Source organism: Cynara cardunculus, assembly GCF_001531365.2.
Source record: "Cynara cardunculus var. scolymus isolate 2C chromosome LG 5, CcrdV1, whole genome shotgun sequence".
In the NCBI taxonomy this organism is placed as follows: Eukaryota; Viridiplantae; Streptophyta; class Magnoliopsida; order Asterales; family Asteraceae; genus Cynara; species Cynara cardunculus.
The window spans coordinates 6,445,071-6,459,401 of NC_037532.1; the positions used below are offsets into that span (position 1 = coordinate 6,445,071).

Genomic DNA, 14,331 nt, shown 5'->3' on the forward strand with positions numbered 1-14,331 from the left:
TGCTTCCAAATCTTTCAAGGTCTTGCATACATGCATAACGAAGCCGGCTACTTCCATCGCGACCTTAAACCGGACAACATAAAAATAATAATTAAGTATTCTGTTAGAATTCAATAATTTTCTATTTAGATTTTTTATATTTAAAATGAGATGTTTATCATATATTTAATAATGTTTATCTGCAGTTAGTTACACGAATTCAGATATGAAGCTTTAATAAGTTGTACTTATGCACAATTTACTTGTAATATTAAACTTTAAGTAATATGCATCAATAAACAGTACTTACAATCATGAAACAAAAGAAATATACCTATTCTTTTTCTGTGTATTAACAAATCAGTAGCACAGTACAACAAACTAATAGAAGCAATACCATTTTAGTTAACCATTATTTATTTTTTAGATTCAAATGACAATCACAAGTTTTTGTTGTAATGTTGTGATTGTAATTTGAATATGAAAAATAAATAATTATTAACTTTTTTTTAATGAACAGTAATGACAATTGCTAACATTTCAGTATACTTCAAAGACAATTTATGTAATCACTCTTAGGAGGTGTTTGAGATTGCTTATAAGAACAACTTATTGATTTATATCGATGTGGCACCGGTAATAAGCATTTTTGAGTATTTGAATAAACAACTTATACACGTGCCAAACCGGTAATAAGAAGTTTTTGAATAAGTTAAACTCTTCTAACTTGTAATAAGTTGACAAGTGCTTTTGTAGAAAAACATAAATCGTTTCAAATAAGCAATCCAAACACCCCTTAATACAAACTATAAGAGTACTCGCGCCAATATAGTGAGATACATCTCGATTTTAATGTTCAATTTTAATATTTGTCTCTGTCGATGTTATAATACGATTTTATGTGTTTTTTAAGAAAGCAGTAACGATTTTATTTTTGAATAAAATATAAATATATTATAAAAATTTGAAAAAAAAAACAATCAATGTTAATATCAAATCAATTATTTAAAAGTTCTCATTTTTATGTAATTTTTTAAATTTATTTATATTATAATTTAATTTAAGTTTAATAAATATAACATTTTATAAAGATAATAATTAAATATTCTATTAGAACTTAATAATTATCCTAATTATATTTTATATTTTTTTATATTTAAAATAAGATGTTTATCTTGTATTTGATTATATTTATCTGTAGTTAATTACACAAATTCATATATGAAGCTTTAATAAGTTATACTTATTCGTAATCTTGAGTTTTAAGTAATATACATTAATAAACAATACTTTACGTATAAAAAATGATTTTTGAGAGTTTTGTCAAATGCTTTATAATATAGTAGGGATATATCATTGGGTGGATCTCGACGGTTACGATTTCAGGTTTTTCACACTTATTTTTTCACATGATTAATGAATGTTATTTTATTGATTGCACATTTGGATCATCCTTATCCTTAATTATGGAAAGTTCTGTTTCCTTATTAATTTGTGATCTTGATCCGTTTAATGAAATATCTACAACAACAGCATTGGATACAAATCAATCTCCTCATAAAAGGAAACTACATATAATCCTAAGGGAACTACACTTCTTAAAACCTATAACAATCCATATCTAAAATCTTCTCAACTAGTGAATATAAACAACAGTCACCACAACTTTCTTCGATTTCTATGGCCGTTCTTCATCCCCTTCGCCTAAATCTGTGAAGCATCATTAGGGTTTAAGGTGATCTCTGTATTTGTCTACAAAATCTACGTTTCTTCTTCTTCTACGTTTGTGTGTGTTTATCGAGAAAAAGGGCCATAAACGATGGAGAAATATCAAAGAATCAAAGAAATTGGGCGTGGATCATATGGGGTTGTCTATAAAGCATTGAATACGGAGAATGGCGAACTGGTTGCAGTCAAGAAGATGATCGGCAGAAAGTATTATTCGAGTAAAGAATGCATGAATCTGAGAGAAGTCAAGTCGCTATGCAAGATGAGGAATCATCCTAACATTGTCAAGCTCAAAGAAGTTATCGTACAAAAGAACATATTGTTCTTGGTGTTTGAATACATGGAATGCACTCTCTTCGATCGTATGAGAGACAGAACAAATCCCTATTCTGAAACCGAGATCAGAAACTTGTGTTTCCAAATCTTTCAAGGTCTTGCGTACATGCATGGCACGGGTGGCTACTTTCATCGCGACCTTAAACCAGAAAACCTTCTTGTTTCCAAGGATGTAATCAAGATTGCGGATCTTGGTCAAGCTCGTGAGATCAATGGCGAACCTCCATACACCCATTATGTTTCAACACGCAGGTATCGTGCCCCTGAGGTTCTTCTCCATGCAATGGAACATGATTCTTCAGTTGATATGTGGGCAATGGGTGCAATCATGGTTGAGTTATTTACCCTCCGACCACTGTTTCAAGGTTCTTCTACAACAGACGTAATACGCAAGATTTGCAGCGTGATCGGCAGCCCAACAGACGCCACATGGAGTTTGTTCAATTATCGGTTTCCAGAGTTTCCGGGTGTGGATCTTTCTTCATTGTTACCATCTGCAAGCCCAGAAGCAATCAATCTGATTTCTACCCTCCTTTCATGGAGTCCATGCGCAAGGCCAACAGCCAAAGAGGCTCTTGAGCATCCATTCTTCTATGGGTGTTCCCATATTCCACACCCCCAATTCGAACGTGTTACTTTGTCTCCAATGATCAGAAACCGAGCGCTACCGGTTAGGGTTAGATCCAGGATTTAAAGTTAGGGGTAGCATCGAGTATAAATAATTGTAAATGTTGTTGGATTCCTAGAATAAATGGGAGATAAATACCTTTAACAAACTAAAAACCATTACAATTTTCAACTTAAAAAATCGAATTCGGCTTAAAAAATGCATTGCTAATTGTCAGGCGTAGCCAATGCCCAATACGGTTAATCATTTACAAGCTACAAGGAATTAAAAAAAATGTTTTGTAACACAAAGAAAGGGGAGATAGCATGCGAGAGTGACTTCGTCACTGTTGCCATTGGTATTTAAAATGCTAATGCTACTGGCGACGTTGAAGCAAATCACTCGATGTTTGGAAAGTTTCTTAAGTGGGTTAAAAAGATTGAAGACTTGCTGCACAATCTTCGAGAAAATCCGTTATACTTTTGACAGTTAATTCGGTTTATGGTATCCGTTGGTAACGGTGTACATATAGCAATTGAAATATGGTAAATATATCAGGGTTTGACTTGAATTTGCTTAAAAGCTTTAAGTTATCAAAGTATCAGTTTTATTGCATTTAAGTTGTTATAATGTGTTATTTGTTCAAATAGAATGTTATCAACTCTTGTTTTCTTGCTGCTTGATTTACATCTTTTGTTTTCTTTAACGAGCAAGAATGTCAAGCAAGTTATGAATGTTGGATGCATTAATGAATAGTTGAAGGAGAAAAGAAGGGTTTAGTGATGGTGAATGAAGGGTAGTTTGGTCATTTCCATCTAAGACTAGATACAATAAACCCAATGTATTATTGATAGTGTTTAGAGTAAATTAAGGTTTTCATCCTTGTAGTTTGTTAGAAATTATGATTTTTCTTTCTATGGTTTAGATATTACGGTTTTCATTCATATGAGGTAAAATTACCGAACTAAAAATCACTCATGATAAGACATACTGGAACGAAAAATTCGTTAACACACTGCAACAAAATCGGGTTTATAGGACACTCTGAAATTCTAAGTGTCCTAATAGACCTCTTTATAGGACTTAGTTTATAGGACCAAAAAAATAAAGTGTCCTATCTAAAAGTGTTGTAATAAGTTTATATGACGTTTTTTGACGTCGTAATAAGTAATTTAGGACACTTTTAATATAAAGTGTCTCATTATCAACTTTATAAGACATTATTTGAAAATTGTTAACATGTTAATTCATTGGCTCAAACAGAAAACACCCAAACCTAAAATCACAATACCCCGTACGTAATCCAACTAAAAGCACAATGCAGTATTCTCAAATTTTGAGCACTCAACTTTTCTGATTTTTCGTTTTTTTAATTCATAACATTAATGTCAATTAATTTTCCTAATTTATACCACTAATGGCGTTTAATTCTCAATTTATTAATTATCAGTATCCTTCCCGTTTTCTCTTTTCTCTCTCTACAACAATACGATTAACCTAACATCACCAATTCTCCATCTGCATCACACCAAGAAAATCGACATATCCATGGAAGAAAGATGTGTGTTTGGCTTGGGACACCGACTAGATGGATATAGGTTAGCTTGTCGAGGCTTCCCATTTCAGGGGCATTCACCTTTAGTTGCTAAGCTGAATTGACGAAATAGCATACCCGGCTCTTGGTCTATGAACAATATCGAGAGAGAAAGATAAGGGGCCATTTACTAAACGTTTATCCAGTAAGTGCTTACCGGATAATTTTCTTTACCGATGAACATGACAAGAGTCAAAAATCTTACCCGGTAAGAGTAATGATAAAGATGAAGAGTCTTACTCGGTAAGTGAATGTGACAACTCTTACTCGGGTAAGCGCTTACCGGATAAATTGTTGCATACGATATCATTTTGATGTACTACAATCTTACACGGTAAAATAAATTACAATGTTAACTCGTAATGGTAAGAGCTTATCGAGTAAGCATTTAGGTAAACGACCCATAAATCTTAAGGGATTTTTAACAAAATCTTCATATAAATTGAAGTTCAGGGTAACTGGGTAAGAAAGAAAAGAATTGAAATTTAGGGACCGTTTACCAAATATTTAGCCGCTAAATGCTTACCAATAAAATTTAACACTATTATATATTTACCGGGTAAGATTTTAGTTCACCAAAACGACATTGCATGCAACAATTTACCTGGTAAGTGCTTACTATGGTAAGAGTTGTCACCCTCACTTAGCGGGTAAGACTCTGGTCCTTGTCTTGCTCTTATCAGGTAAGATTCTTGGTCTTTACCATATTCATCCCATGAGGTAATATGACTTGGTAAGCGCTTACCCGAGTAAGCGTTTGGTAAATGGCCCCTAAAGGGCCTTTTACCAAACACTTACCTGATAAGCACTTAACGGTAAATTTAACACTATTATTTACTTACCGGATAAGATTTTAGTCCACCAAAACGGTATCGTATGCAACAATTTACCCGGTAAGTGCTTACCGTGGTAAGAATCGTCGCCTTCACTTATCGGGTAAGACTCTTGGTCCTTGTCTCACTCTTACCGGGTAAGATTCTTAATCCTTACCATTTTTATCCGGTAAGGTAAAATGACTTGGTGTTCACTTACCCGAGTAAGCATTTGATAAATGGCCCTTAAGGCTTCTGTTGGGTTTTTTAGCCGTAGAGGAAGGTAATTTCTATCGTTTCGATTTTGTGCTTTTAGTTGGATTATGTATGGGGTATTGTGATTTTTAGGTTTGGGTGTTTTTTGTTTGTGCTAATGAATTAACAACTTAACAACTTTTTAGTGTACTTATGAACTTATTTAATCAAAACTTATAAAATGAATAATCACACACAACGATGTGGTACATTAGTTAGAGTATGATTCTTTGTATGCACTTTCTAATTTTCTGAAATATTTAATTTGTTAATGAATTTTTCATTACTGTATGTTTTATCATGAGTGGTTTTTTGTTCGGTAATTTTATCTCAAACAGGTAAACACCGTAATTTCTAAACCATAGAAAGAAAAATCGTAGTTTTTAACAAACTACAAGGATGAAAACCTTAATGTACACTAAAAACTATCAACACATTGGGTTTATTGTATCTAGTCTTAGATGGAACTGACAAAACTACTCTTCAGTCACCATCACTAAACCCTTCTTTTCTCCTTCAACTATTCATTAATGAATTTTTCTTTCATGTATGTTTTATCATGAGATAGCATCAAGAAAACAAGTGTTGATAAAATTCTATTTGAACAATAACACATTATAACAACTTAAATGCAATAAAACTAATAATTTGATAACTTAAAGCTTTCAAGCAAATTCAAGTCAAATCTACAAATATTTACCACATTTCAATTGCTATATGTACACCGTTACCAACGAATACCATAAACCAAATTAACTGTCAAAAGTATAACGGATTTTCTGGGAGATTATACAACAAGTCTCCGATCTTTTTAACCCACTTAAGCAACTTTCCAAACGTCGAGTGATCTGCTTCAACATCGCCCGTAGCATTAGCATTTTAAATACCAATGGCAACAGTGACGAAATTTTCGTCACTCTCACATGCTATCTCCCCTTTCTTTATGTTACAAAACATTTTTTTTAATTCCTTGTAGCTTGTAAATGATTAACCGCGTTGGGCATTGGCTACGCCTTACAATTAGCAATGCAATTTTTAAGCCGAATTCGATTTTTTAAGTTAAAATTGTAATGGTTTTTTGTTTGTTAAAGGTATTTATCTCTCATCTGTTCTAGGAATCCAACAACGTTTATAATTATTTATACTCGGTGCTATCCCTAACTTTAAATCCTGGATCTAACCCTAACCGGTAGCGCTCGGTTTCTGATCATTGGAGACAAAGTAACACGTTCGAATTGGGGGTGTGGAATATGGGAACACCCATAGAAGAATGGATGCTCAAGAGCCTCTTTGGCTGTTGGCCTTGCGCATGGACTCCATGAAAGGAGGGTAGAAATCAGATTGATTGCTTCTGGGCTTGCAGATGGTAACAATGAAGAAAGATCCACACCAGGAAACTCTGGAAACCGATAATTGAACAAACTCCATGTGGTGTCTGTTGGGCTGCCGATCACGCTGCAAATCTTGTGTATTACGTCTGTTGTAGAAGAACCTTGAAATAGTGGTCGGAGGGTAAATAATTCGACCATGATTGCACCCATTGCCCACATATCAACTGAAGAATCATGTTCGAGTGCATGGAGAAGAACCTCAGGGGCACGATACCTGCGTGTTGAAACATAATGGGTGTATGGAGGTTCGCCATTGATCTCACGAGCTTGACCAAGATCCGCAATCTTGATTACATCCTTGGAAACAAGAAGGTTTTCTGGTTTAAGGTCGCGATGAAAGTAGCCACCCGTGCCATGCATGTACGCAAGACCTTGAAAGATTTGGAAACACAAGTTTCTGATCTCGGTTTCAGAATAGGGATCTGTTCTGTGTCTCATACGATCGAAGAGAGTGCATTCCATGTATTCAAACACCAAGAACAATATGTTCTTTTGTACGATAACTTCTTTGAGCTTCACAATGTTAGGATGATTCTTCATCTTGCATAGCGACTTGACTTCTCTCAGATTCATGCATTCTTTACTCGAATGATACTTTCTGTTGATCATCTTCTTGACTGCAACCAGTTCGTCATTCTCCGTATTTAATGCTTTATAGACAACCCCATATGATCCACGCCCAATTTCTTTGATTCTTTGATATTTTTCCATTGTTTATGGTCCTTTTTCTCGATAAACACACACAAACGTAGAAGAAGAAGAAAAATAGATTTGGTAGACAAATACAGAGCACCACCAGATCACCTTAAACCCTAGTGATGCTTCACAGATTTAGGCAAAGGGGATGAAGAACGGCCATAGAAATAGAAGAAAGTATTGGGAACTGTTGTTTATATTCACTACTTGAGAAGATTTTAGATATGGAATGTTTTAGGTTTTAAGAATTGTATTTTCCTTAGGATTATTTGTACTTTCCTTTTATGAGAAGATTGATATATATCCAATGCTGTTGTCCTAGATATTTCATAAACGGATCAAGATCATAAATAAGGAAACAAAACTTTCCATAATTAAGCATAAGGATGGTCCAAATGTGCAATCAACAAAATAACATTCATTAATCAAGTGAAAAGATAAGCGTGAAAAACCTGAAATCGTAACCGACGAGATCCACAAAATCGGTGATAAAGGTGTTTTTGGAGATCAGAAGTTATGATGCTTTCATCTGACCTGCCTTCACTCGTCACGGATTCTGTCAACGGAGAATGTTAAAAGACAGTCAAAAACATGTTCATACCGACTCCAAATCGGAAATTGCTTGAGTAATTTAATTCGTCGGAAATTAAACGAACTCTTGAATTGTGAACTGTAATAGAAGATGATACCGAGTTCGAAGGTACTGTTTTGGTTGAAACCTTCTGGTGAAGAGTATGACTGCTCCCCATTTTCCGGTGAACGGAGGAGAAGAATCAAGCGATGTTGTTGGCGGGAAAGGGGGTAGCCTGTGATTTGTTTAATGAATAAATAAAAGAGTGAATTTGGACTTGGTCCATGTGATTTAATTTTTTTTAATAAAGTTATACAGTGGATTTGGTGACTGTATCAGGGTTGGGTTTACGCGAGACTAATGGTTTTTCGTAAGATTCGTTTGACCAATTTATGTTCATTGATCCATCTTATAAGTTAATGATCTAATGGTCTAAAATTGTATGGTGACATTTTTGTGATTATTGAGAAGTCTCGTGGCAATTTTGTGATTATGAATGTTCAGATTGTAAATCTAATCCAAATATTGAAAATTGGTCTTACGGGTCTCACGAAAAACTCTTGGTCTCACATGATCCCAAGTCATAGTAGAAAACTAACGAATTTGTTAACTTCGTTAAATTAAGAGTTATTTTAGACTTTTGCCTATTTTTTTGTTTTTTCTATAAAAATAAAATAAAAACAATACTTTTATACGCACAAACCATAAACTCATTGAATTTTTTAAATCTAACTATAGTATACATCTCAGGTTCAGAATGTTCCAGATTAGAAAAAGAAATATGACATGCATAGATACCTGTCATGTTTATTATGGTTCAATATTTATGTTTAGAAATTTATGTCAGATAAATTTTGTAATGCAACTCGGTATGAATCGAGTTAGCATTTAAGTTAATAAATAAACAAAAACCTGTGATTGTCATTTGAATCTAAAAAATAAATAATGGTTCATTAAAATGGTATTTCTTCTATTGGTTTGTGTACTGATTTGTTAATACACAGAAAAAGAATAGATATATTTCTTTTGTTTTATGACTATAAGAACTTATTCCATAAAAAAAAAACGTTCATAAATTTAATCGTTCAAAATAAGAAAGTTCGTTGATTATAGTAAAATCATTGATTTATTTATTCAATTTAAGTAAGTTCAATTTCAAAAAGTTCAAAATTTTATTTGTTGTAATAAGAACTTTTTCATATTCTTTTCATTTTGTCATTTTAAACATTTCTATTGTTTTATTTGGGGGTGAGCATAGGCGGGAACCGGAACCGGAACAGGTTAAAGCGGTTCTTGAATTTTTGGAATCGGAACCGTCGGGAATCGGTTCCGGTTACATGCTTCCTAAAATATTAAAATTTTGTTATTTAAAAATAAAACATTGCAAAAACACTAAATAAATAAACAATGATACAAATTATACGGAATAATGGTTACAAATATTGTTTAACGATTACAAACCATAATAGACTAATAGTAAATGTTGAAAGTTTAACGATTACATACTATAATTGTAAGGGTTCAAAGTTTAACGATTACATACTACGAATCCAATTAAACACACAATTTGAAAAATTCGAATCATTTTATCTTAAATTCTGAATCTAGAGTTTTAAGTTCTTGATCTAATTTAAATTTAGAATTAATAAAATTAATTATTATTTACCGGGTACTCGCCGGTTTCGGTTCAGGGTACCCGGAACTGGTCCCCGTGGGCAACAGTTCCGAAAAATTGAGAATCGGAACCGGAACCATTCTCAATCGGTTCCGTATTTTAGGAACCGGAACCACTCATATCGGTTTCGGTTCCGGAACCGACAGTTCCAGTTCCGCAAGTGGGTACCCGGTCAGGGGCGGAACACGAGACTTATAACCGAGGGGGCCAAAACTAATCTTTTTTTATAAATATGTCATGTAAATATGTAGTGTTATATATGGATTTTTTAACCAAAATTTGTATATTAAAAAATAGGGTAAAGGCGACCAAGATAATATTCCAAAGTAAACACTCTTAGAATCATAGCTTCCTTGTGTTTTACGTACGTAATATATATAATCTGAAATTTTCATGGCGTCCCATCATTCTACTACAAAAAAATTGGTTTTATATGACATCATACATTATAGATCTTAGTTTTATAGGACCAAAATAAAAGATTTATATCTAAAACCATTACAATAGGTTTATAGAACGTTTTTAAGCATTTTAACAAGTTTTTTAGGACGCTTTAAGATAAAGTGTCATATTAGCTATTTTATCGGACACCTTTTAGAAATATCTTATAAACCCATTTTTTATAGAACATTTGTGTTTATAAAACATCTTTTTCAAATAGTATCATATAAAATAGTTAATACTACACTTTATTATCAAAACCGTCATAAAAAACATGTTACAATGCATAAAAACGTCATATGAACTTATTGTAACATTTTTAGATATGACATTTTTTGGTTTAGTCCTGTAAACTTAAGACCTATAATATATATTTTAGGACGCTTCTACATTTTAGGTGTCCTATAAAATTAATTTAGTTATAGTGATTATAATAAAAATTGATGTATTGTTTTGATATTCTTAAATTGAATTTTCCTTGAAAGTGATTTGTTCGTTTACTAAAATAAGTTACACTATTTTAATTTTGTCTTCTGATCGAGCTCAATAACATATTTTATGGAATTTGATCTCAATCCGTTAATACATACTCTTCTAACCCATGAATTAATACGTTTTTAAAATAAAATGTCTTATTAATCAACACGTTTTTAAAATAAAGTGTCCTATTATATGAAACTTTTGAGAATTGTTTTGTAAAACCGTCTATTTATAGGACATTTGTGTTTATATAACATATTTTCAAATAACGTTCTATAAAATAGTTAATACTACACTTTATAAAATGCATAAAACGCCTAAAAATGCCTAAAATGCAAAAAAGACATCCTATAAACCTATTGCAACAGTTTTAGATAGAACGTTTTTTTGTTTGATCCTATAATTATTGTAAGTCCTATAAAGTATTTTTCTAGAACGTTTCTATATTTTAGGATAACTCTTGATCTTTTATATTGGTTGTTTGGATAGGTGTGAAAAACCCATTTTGAAAAAGAAAAAAAAAACTTGGGTTCTCATTTTTAAATATCAAAAGTGAAGGGGCCAAATTTCTAATTTTTATAAAACTTGTAGTAGTATGCACAATATTATATTAAGACATCAAAATAGGAGGGGGGGCATGGCCCCCATAGCCCCTTAGGGGATCTGCCACTGTACCCGGTTCTGCTCCTCACCTTTAGAGCATTTCCAATGGAGGTTAATGGGAGTCATTACATGCATCATGCATTGTGAAGGGAGGTTAATGGCCATTGTACGCATCATGGGGAGGTCAATGGGACCCACTAATTAATTTTTTTGTTATAATTAAATTTGTAAGGATTTAATTATGATATTATATATATATATATATATATACTATAATATGATATTTATTAATCAATAAATTAATTTTTATTTTTGTTTTTCTTAATTTATAAAAACAACATAATTAATAAAACATTACATTAATTTAAATTATTTGGTGTTTAAGCATTTCATTTTCTAGCTTTGGTACTTTTTAACTGATGTATTTTAGTCTCGTACTTTTTATTAAATGTATTTTAATTTCGTTTCATTTTCATTTTAATGTATTATTCCTTGTTTTTAGTAGATTTTTAAATTTGTTGGTAAAATTATATTTATAGATAATATATATATATATATATATATATGATGTGAAAATCCATTAAGCTCATTGGAGTGTTATGAAGTGTGGGTATAAAATGATAGAGTTGTATGGTGAGTGAAATGTTGATGTGGCAGTCCATGACACTCTGATAGAGTGTCATCCATTGGAGATGCCCTTAGTTTTATACTTTTATTTGTAGAATTTTAATATGACATGAACTTTAATATTTTATTTTGTTTTATTTATTACTCATTATAGAGTAATATATGATTTTAGTACGAATATAACAGATGTATATCATGCTGGTAATAGTTGTAGTAGGTGTACGTTTCTAGATTTACACAATCTGGTGATGATGGCGAGGGTTAGATAGGGATCACATGGGTTTCCTTCCACTTTGAACGGTTCATCGAGGTTTTGAGTGAGGAGTAAGGGCCGTTTATTTAACACTTACTTGGTAAATGTTTACCGGATAAATTTTCTTATAGGATGAATATAAGAAGGGCCAAAAATCTTATCGGGTAAGAATGATGAGAATGATGGAGAGTCTTATCCGGTAAGCAAGGATGACGACTCTTACTCAGGTAAGCGCTTACCCAGTAAATTGTTGCATTCGACATGTTTTGATGTACTAAAATCTTGCGCATCAAAATAAATCATTGTGTTGACTCCTATCGGTAAACGCTTACCGGGTAAATAATTGGGTAAACGGCCCCTAAGAGCAATCGTCAATGATGGATGGAGGCAGGAAGCTCGTCAGAGGAAGAAGGTTGTAGGTGGGGGCTTGGGGAGAGGAAAGGTTAGAGCATCTTCAACAGCTTTTTTAAAATAAATAAAAAATGAGTTTTTGTTTTCTAACATTCTCGAATAGCTTTGTTATCTTGTTCTCTAAAATAGAGAATTGTATAGAAAACTCCAAATGTATAGAATTCTCTAATACTTGATATTGGAAAAGAGAAATGATTATTGTATTCAATTCCACCAATGAGATTGAGTTATTATTTTTTTATAATTTTTTTTTATAAAAAGTTGTTAAATTGAGATGAAACATGTAATTTTTTCCCCGTCTAAGAACCCTTCAAATATTCATTGATGCATCACAGTTCATAACTTGCTTTACGTTCTCTATCATTAAAGAAAACAAAAGGTGTGAATGAAGCAGCAACAAAACAAGAGTTGATAACACTAACACACCTTAATTAACACCTTAAATGCAATTCAACTAATACTTCCATAACCTACAGCTTTCAACTGAATTAACCATCAAAGTCGAATAGGAATTCTGGGAGGGAGATGATGCACCAAGTCTTCCGTTGGAGTCTCCGATCCTTTTAACCCACCTAAGCAACTCTCCAGGCGTCGAGTGATCTGCTTCAACATCTCCCGTCGCATCGCCATTTTAAATACCAGTGGTAGCGCTCGGTCTCTCATCATTCGAGACGAAGTCACACAGTCAAATTGGGGGTGTGGAATATGGTAATAACACCCATAGAAGAAGGGATGCTCAAGTGCCTCTTTGGCTGTTGGCCTTGCGCATGGACTCCATGAAAGGAGGGTAGAAATCAGATTGATTGCTTCTGGGCTTGCAGATGGCATCAATGAGGAAAGATCCACACCCAGAAACTCTGGAAACCGATAATTGATATTATTGGCAAGATACATTCCCAAACTCCATGTGGTTTCTGTTGGGGTGCCGATCACGCTGCAAATCTTAAGCATTACCTCTGTTGCAGAAGAACCGTCAAACAATGGTCGGAGGGTAAACAATTCAACCATGATGGCACCCATGGCCCACATGTCAACCGAAGAATCATGTGCTCGCGCATGGAGAAGAACCTCGGGGGCACGATACCAGCGTGTTGTAATGTAATCGGTGTATGGAGGTTCGCCATTGATCTCACGAGCTTGACCAAGATCCGCAATCTTGATCACATCCTTGGAAACTAGAAGGTTGTCCGGTTTAAGGTCGCGATGGAAGTAGCCGGCTTCRTTATGCATGTATGCAAGACCTTGAAAGATTTGGAAGCACARGTTTCTGATCTCGATTTCRGAGAAGGGATWTGTTMKGTGTCTCATACGATGCCAGAGAGAGCATTCCATGTATTCAAACACCAAGAACAGTATGTTGTTTTGTACAACGGCTTCTTTGAGCTTGACGATGTTAGGATGATTCCTCATCTTGCATAGTGACCTGACTTCTCTCAGATTCATGCATTCTTTTCTCGAATAATACTTTCTGTCGGTCATCTTCTTGACTGCAACCAGTTCTCCATTCTCTGTATTCAGTGCTTTAAAGACAACCCCATATGACCCCCGCCCAATTTCTCTGATTCTTTGATATTTTTCCATTGTTTATAGTTCCTGATCTCAAGAAAACACACACAAAACGTAGAAGAAGAGTAAGAAACTTCGATAGACAAATGCAAAGATATAAACCCTAATGGTGAAGAAGAAGTTGAAGCATAGGATTGAGAAGTGGTGTTAATTTATAGTGATTGAGAAGAGTTTAGATATGGAAGGTTTTAGAGTTTAGGAATTATACTTCTCTTAGGATCATATTTACTTTCCTTTTCATGATTTGGCTCCAAAGCTGTTCTTCCCGATATTTCCGCAGTTAAACAGATCTASATCACAAATAAG

General features: G+C 33.5%; 3 protein-coding genes across 3 annotated transcripts; 1 reads left to right on the forward strand and 2 right to left on the reverse strand.

Annotated features, from left to right (window-relative positions):
• Positions 1 to 1,798: 1,798 nt before the first annotated feature.
• LOC112512276 (cyclin-dependent kinase F-4-like) lies at positions 1,799 to 2,737 on the forward strand. Its single transcript, XM_025118156.1, has one exon. The coding sequence runs from the start codon at positions 1,799 to 1,801 to the stop codon at positions 2,735 to 2,737; it is 939 nt and encodes a 312-aa protein (XP_024973924.1).
• A 3,737-nt stretch (positions 2,738 to 6,474) lies between these two features.
• On the reverse strand, positions 6,475 to 7,413 carry LOC112512277 (cyclin-dependent kinase F-4-like). Its single transcript, XM_025118157.1, has 2 exons — positions 7,256 to 7,413; positions 6,475 to 7,162 (listed from the first exon to the last, which is right to left on the reverse strand). Exons 1-2 carry the CDS (start codon positions 7,411 to 7,413, stop codon positions 6,475 to 6,477), a joined length of 846 nt encoding a protein of 281 aa, XP_024973925.1.
• Positions 7,414 to 12,954: 5,541 nt separating this feature from the next.
• On the reverse strand, positions 12,955 to 14,040 carry LOC112512278 (cyclin-dependent kinase F-4-like). The gene is made up of 2 exons (XM_025118158.1): positions 13,883 to 14,040; positions 12,955 to 13,789 (listed from the first exon to the last, which is right to left on the reverse strand). Exons 1-2 carry the CDS (start codon positions 14,038 to 14,040, stop codon positions 12,955 to 12,957), a joined length of 993 nt encoding a protein of 330 aa, XP_024973926.1.
• Between the last annotated feature and the right edge of the window lie 291 nt (positions 14,041 to 14,331).